General features: G+C 57.4%; 3 protein-coding genes across 3 annotated transcripts; 2 read left to right on the top strand and 1 right to left on the bottom strand.

Annotated features, from left to right (window-relative positions):
• Nucleotides 1-109: 109 nt before the first annotated feature.
• On the bottom strand, nt 110-2,264 carry SPRG_08323 (hypothetical protein; the record flags this gene model as incomplete). The annotated part of the gene is made up of 7 exons (XM_012347567.1): nt 110-139; nt 202-1,145; nt 1,192-1,336; nt 1,385-1,680; nt 1,732-1,899; nt 1,952-2,078; nt 2,124-2,264. The coding sequence occupies 7 exons, from the start codon at nt 2,262-2,264 to the stop codon at nt 110-112; spliced, it is 1,851 nt and encodes a 616-aa protein (XP_012202957.1).
• A 2,005-nt stretch (nt 2,265-4,269) lies between these two features.
• SPRG_08322 (hypothetical protein) lies at nt 4,270-5,172 on the top strand. The gene has a single exon (XM_012347566.1). The coding sequence runs from the start codon at nt 4,301-4,303 to the stop codon at nt 5,126-5,128; it is 828 nt and encodes a 275-aa protein (XP_012202956.1). The 5' UTR covers nt 4,270-4,300; the 3' UTR covers nt 5,129-5,172.
• Nucleotides 5,173-5,626: 454 nt separating this feature from the next.
• On the top strand, nt 5,627-6,220 carry SPRG_08321 (hypothetical protein; the record flags this gene model as incomplete). Its single annotated transcript, XM_012347565.1, has 2 exons — nt 5,627-5,701; nt 5,747-6,220. 2 exons carry the CDS (start codon nt 5,627-5,629, stop codon nt 6,218-6,220), a joined length of 549 nt encoding a protein of 182 aa, XP_012202955.1.
• Nucleotides 6,221-6,222: the final 2 nt, after the last annotated feature.

Below are 6,222 nucleotides of genomic sequence, written 5' to 3'. Positions count from 1 at the left end.
CATAGCGTCCATGTTAAGTCGGGTCGGGGACGGCATGTCACTGCCAGTAGATGCCGCAACAGCAGCTTTCGACGTCGGCGCGACGTCGCTGTCGTCCGAGAGCGACAGCTCAGCATCCAAGTTGATGCTTCCACTGGGCCTTTGGTCCGTCGATGACGTTTGGGGGCGAGTAGCCACAGCGGCAGAGGCGACTTGTGGTACCGGCGCGGCGTCACTGTCGTCCGACAAGGATAGATCCGCGTCCAAATTGACGTTTCCGATGGATGTTTGGTCCGCCGATGACCTCTGGGGGCTAGTACTCGCAGGGGCAGCGACAGCTTGGGGTGCCGGTGCCTCGTCGCTGTCGTCCGACAAGGACAACTCGGCGTCCGATTCCAGTCGGGTCGGAGACGACTGGTCGTCGGCAAGAGGCACGGTCGAGGCTGTTGCTGTCGGCGCGTCGGCGCTGTCATTGACTGAGAGCGACAAGTCAGCGTCCATCGATAGTGCGCCCGCAGTGCTTTGCTCTGGCGCGACGCTCGCGTTGGCTGGTGTCAGTTCCGACGACGGCGCGAGATCGGTGGTTGACGCGACACCGCCACGCATTGCGACAAGCCCTTGTGCAGCCACTTCCGGCGTCGACGGCGCGCGTTCATCGACATCCGAGTCCGACCCGTCGGAGAGCAGCATGCCCATAACGTCGTCATCGTCGTCGTCACCGCCGTTCGTCCCGTGGGCCAGCGGCTGCCTCTCGGGCTCGGCTTCAAGCTCGGCCTCAAGTTGTGCTTCGAGCTGCTGGAGAGCCTCACCTTGGAGCGTGTTCACCGGTGGCGCGGCGGCATCTGTCGCCCTGCGACTGTCGTCGTCTGCATTGCCAGGATCGTAGTTGATGCCGCTGTCGCCGGGGTCGTAGTCGATTCCGTTGTCGTCGGAGTCGTAGTCGATTCCGTTGTCGTCGAGGTCGTTGTCGATGCCGTTGTCATCCGGTTCATGCTCGGCGCCAGGATCAACCTCGTCGTCGTTCGCAACAGTGTCGTCAGTGTGCATCTCGCGTGCCTCGAGTGCCGAGTCGCCTACCACGTCGAACGCCGGAAGCTCGTCGCCGCTGTCTTCATCGGGCAAGTCGCCAAATGCCAGCGCTTCGAGGTTCATGCCTTGCACCAGATCTACACTTGAAAAATCAGCGAAAAGACATCCATCGATGGCACCTACCGGCAGCAGCGGCCGTCGCGCGCATCTCTTCGAACGTTTTCTCAAACTTGTCCATGAACCCATCGAGCTCGTCTTGCTGGGGCGCGGGTGGCATCGTGGGAATGCGAATCGTCGGGCGTGCCAGTCGGGCCGAGGGCGCGCCGGGCTACAAGCATGCAAATCAATCTCGTTGTTTGTGCAGTTCATAGTGTACCTTGGGTCGGAACGGCTTCATATGTTCCTGGTAACTCGCATGGAGATGCTTGAGCGCCAAATCAAACTCCAGCGGCTCAAAGGGCTCGAAAGCCTCGGGGATCTCGTCCGGCTCGGCCGGCGGCGGCGCCGTGAACTCCGTTCGACGCACCCAGTTGTAGCCGTGCATACACCGAAGAAAGGCGTGGTCGCGGTCCAAGCGTACCAGCATGGCTTGTGCTTCGTGGCTCGCGTCTGGGTACAGCACGCCCCAGGCGTCGCACCACGTTTGCGCCAGCGATATGTGCATGGCTGACTCTACCATGCACGTACTCGTACATGAGCATCGACGCGAAGAAGCATGCATACCAATATCGAGGAGGATCTTTTGCTTGATCGGCGTGCTTTGGCACTGGTAGACCGTGTACAGCGTGAACGTATGGCCGAGTACCTTGAGGCGCAAGGCGTCAACGACGTACTGGTCATGGTGCTCGCGCGTGCCATGGCGACAGGCGAGAATCGACTCGACGAGGAGGCCTACATTGGCACATGTCGTACGACGTGTCGCTCGCTGTCTGCATGTACGTACCTAAGGCCTCGCGCAGCATCATGTGGACAATCTCGGGGCGCGCGACCGAGGCAAAGTCGATCTGGTACATGCGCGAGAGGCCATGCGCCTTCCATGCGCCCTTGAAGCCCGCAAACGAGTAGTGGCGCTACGTAGGTACCATGAGGACGAGGTCGATGGCAGGCAGTAGTACGTCGGCGAGGAAGGCGCTGACCATGTTGAGCACCTCGTTGCGGAAGAGCTTGGCAAAGTCCTCGAGCGCAAGCATGTCCCGGGCCTTGGACGCGCTCACGCAGGGGCGGAGGCCCCACAGCGCGCGGTCCTGTGGGTTCATTCTCGCGGGCCAGCGAACTCTTTCGCATCAAGTACGGTAGTATCCGGACGGACCATCCAATCACAAGCGAGATCGTGCATCGCCGGTTAAAGATCGCAATAATCGCACGCCAAGAAAGCAGCTTGCGAAGACGTCTCGCCAAGGGTGCTCCCTAATGTCGAGGACGCTATTTGCGAGCGGAATGTGGGTGCTTGCTAGAATCGCGACAATAGTACATGTACAAAAATACTATTAGTACTAGTAGTACCGATGACCCGGAGTTAAAGAAAGGTGGGCGTTAAAGGATTACTAGGTAGAATCAAGGGCGCCTCATCAAGCTCTGTTCTAGCCTTAAGTCGAAGCAAACAGCCGCGCCAAGGCATCGCTTGCACGCTCCATTTTGACGAGTTTTCCCCGAGGAACCCGACGAATCAACGCATTTTTCAACGCGACGAAAAAGGCGCTCGTGGATGTTTTTACGGTGACTAGCAAGCGCCTTGCTCCTAAATCATTTTGAATCCTTAGCGCCGGACGGAGGCGATCCATTTCTGGCGCATACGATGGCATGGCAAGGATAATTGCAATGGCTTGACTTGAGTTCTCTCAGTGTGTTTGATGCAGCGGTACCCCTGGCTTGATGGGATCCGACGCGCTGTAGCGAAGCACCAGCGCACGAGTACAAACAAGGTCAGGCACGACCACTTGCTGGCGCGTGACGGCTCCATTGAATGCAACCAAAGTCATTTTCGCTGGGCTGCACAAACTGAGCCTTGCAGCACATTACTTGTACGTTATGAATTTTCGCTGGGCTGCACAAACTGAGCCTTGCAGCACATTACTTGTACGTTATGAAGGATCACGAGACGCGATGCGCTCTCTTGTGGGGGCAGAGCCAAACGCTACGAGAGTACTATGCATCCTCCAATCAAGCAGGCACGGATTGTCGTAATCATCGTTCCCTGCGGAACGAGGTGCTTCTGTTGTTCTAATAGAATGGACTGGTGATCGATGATAACGTCGAGCGGTCATCCCAGCTTCTTGGTCGTGCGACCAACTCTGTTCAATGCAAGACCATTTCTGTGTGTTGAACGCCTTCGATGCCAGCGTGCATACCGGTACCTACTGTAGTGGCCCATACGCCGAACTGTCGCCCCACAAGCAGCGTCGCCACACGAGCCTCGCATGGCGTCCCAATGCGTGTTGACGCTACAACAAGGTGTTTATGGTAGCATTTCTACGCGCAACATAACATGGGATGCCCATCATTGTTACTCGCCGCAATCCAAGAAAAGTGTCCTTGACAGGTCGCGCCAAGCTGTCGCGCCATGTCCGTTTTGAACCATACACGATGTCTCCTAGAAGCGGCTCACGATGAGCATAGTCTTGAGCCATTGACCTGGAGCAGTTTTATGCATGTGTTCTAGTACTACGTTGCTTCTATAACGTTGCCGACCCTCGAGCATGCATCCGAGACGACGACGTCAGGTGCTTCGTCAAGGGGTGCTTCGACACGTGCGCCTGTTGAGTCGACAGGCCATCGGATGACTGGCGGCAACGGCCTTGATGTCAAGCGCGAGCTTCCAACAGCCAAGTATGACGTCACGGCCAGCTTCAACTAGATCATCGGCGCTCTTTTTCAAAAGCACCACCACCAATACAAACTACGTGTTATAATAAAATACCATCAATTAATTGTCGAATCGCCCGTCGCTGCTTTTGCACCAATCAAACGGTAGGTATCCTCAGCATGCCTCTCTCATTGGTCGATTTTCTGGTCCCCAATCATCAGGGGAACGTGGCATCATCGCGGGCGGATCCACCAACAGCCAATGGCATCGTCGGATCGTAGCATAAAAATATGGTCTTTCAACTTGGTATTTGTATGTGGAATGAAATGTCGGAGCCGTGCGATGCCATTGGGCGAAATCGGTATTAAATTGCGCATTGTTGACTCGGTCATTGTATGCGTATTTGAATAAAAAGTCACCACGCCAACGAATTTGATGACCGAGGATTTGTCTCCCGAGCTCACTCTTGGTTTTGCCAGACACCGCACGATGGAAGCCCTTTGGTTGCAGTTTGACGCCGCCGTGCGCCCGATGGAGAAGGTCATCTTGGAGTGGGCCGACCCGTCGGGCCGCTACGAGCTCTCGCCCACGAAGGACTGGGCGATGACGGACTTTTCGACCGCCGCCGCGATCGCGCTCGCGTACCTCGTCTTTGTGATTGTCGGCACGCTCGTCATGAAGTCGGGTGTCCCGGCTATCAACACGAGCGCGCTCCAGTTCGTGTACAACCCGATCCAGATTGCGCTCTGCTCGTACATGTGCATTGAGGCCGGCATCCAGGCCTACCGCCACGACTACTCGGTCATGCCGTGCAACGCGTACGACGTGGCCAAGCCGGTCATGGGCAACGTCATGTGGCTCTTTTACGTCTCGAAGATTCTCGACTTCATGGACACGTTCTTTATCATTGTCGGCAAGAAGTGGAAGCAGCTCTCGTTCTTGCACGTGTACCACCATTTGACGATCTTTTCGATCTACTGGCTCAACATCCGCGTGCTCTACGACGGCGATGTCTACCTCACGATCATCCTCAACGGCTTCATCCACACGATCATGTACACGTACTACTTTGTCTCGGCGCACACCAAGACGATCTGGTGGAAGAAGTACATCACGACGATGCAGCTCATCCAGTTTGTCACGATGAACGTCCAGGCCTACATGACGATCTCCAAGAAGTGCGACGGCGCGCCCATGAACGTCTCGATCATGTACCTCGTGTACATCCAGTCGCTCTTCTGGCTCTTTATGCACTTCTTCATCCAGTCGTACTGCCAGACGCCCCGCAAGGAGGCGTCGGCCAAGAAGACCAACTAAAAGTGTCGTAATCTCATACTCGTCCACTACTACCAGTCCCCAACCTTGTTTCGACCATTCGCGCATCGGAATCGCTCGCACGCATCCTTCCATCGCAAGACATGCCTCCAGACGGCTCGCACTGGGACCAAGGCGATCGCGTGTACCGCGCGCCACGTCTACAAGTAGTCCCTGTCCTTATCAGTCGATGGCTGCGGACAGAATCTGATGCATCCGCGTCTCCCAACGAGGCATAGCTCCCACGTGGCGTCTTGACAACCCGCGACGAGTGCCAGTCTTGGAACGACACGCTTGGTACCTGCTTTCCGCGGGCCTGGGCCAAGCATTGAGGCTGTTGCTGCACTCTCTCCGAAGCTTTATCGTCGTGCCGTTGCCGTTGCCGGACCGCAACGCCCACATCGAACACCACGAGCGATGTCTCGTCGCCTATGCTGCCACGTCATTCTCGGCAAGCTATTTATAGCGCATCGGGCTATTTGTCGAGTGACGCAGTCGGACATGTGCTCGTGGGGCTCGTCGACGCAGCAGGCCAAGTTCTACAAGGGCGCGCTGGCCGATACGCCGTGGAACAAGGTAGCATGTATCCTCTATCTTGACGTTCCATTCTCCCGCGTCTAGGATCTCTTGTGGCGTCACCAAGTCGCCAAAGAAATCACGCAAACCAAAGTGCACGACGGCGAGCTCCCGCCGACAGACGCCACCAAGCGGCTGCGCGCCCAGCGCATGAAGATGGGCGTCACGGGCACGCTCGTTCCGGACGTGACGCCGCGGGCCTTGGCGCTCGCGTCGCGGCCGCGCACAGCAACATCGTTTTCGGGGCGCTCCCGGTCGTCATCAATAGGCTCGCGGTCGTCGCTCACCGCATCCACCAGCTCGATGGCGTCAACGCTCTCGCTGCAGCACCGGTTGGAAGCCAAGGTCGAAGCCGAGACGGCCAAGGTCGCAGCGGCGACGCAGCGGCAGCTCGCGAGCCTCCAAGCCGAGCTCCGCGAAGAGGCGCGACAGCGCAAGGCGGCCGAGCGCACGATTCATTTGCTCTGTGCCAAGCTGAACGTACGCGACCAGCATCAGAGGACCACGCTGCAACGCTAAGA

The sequence above is a fragment of the Saprolegnia parasitica genome (genome assembly GCF_000151545.1).
Source record: "Saprolegnia parasitica CBS 223.65 unplaced genomic scaffold supercont2.37, whole genome shotgun sequence".
Taxonomy (NCBI): Eukaryota; Oomycota; class Saprolegniomycetes; order Saprolegniales; family Saprolegniaceae; genus Saprolegnia; species Saprolegnia parasitica.
The sequence above is the reverse complement of the archived record's forward strand: the minus strand, read 5'-3'. Positions and strand labels throughout refer to the sequence as shown.

Excerpts from the sequence above, each read along its gene's own strand:
- SPRG_08322 (XM_012347566.1), top strand. The coding sequence starts at position 4,301 with ATGGAAGCCCTTTGGTTGCAGTTTGACGCCGCCGTGCGCCCGATGGAG.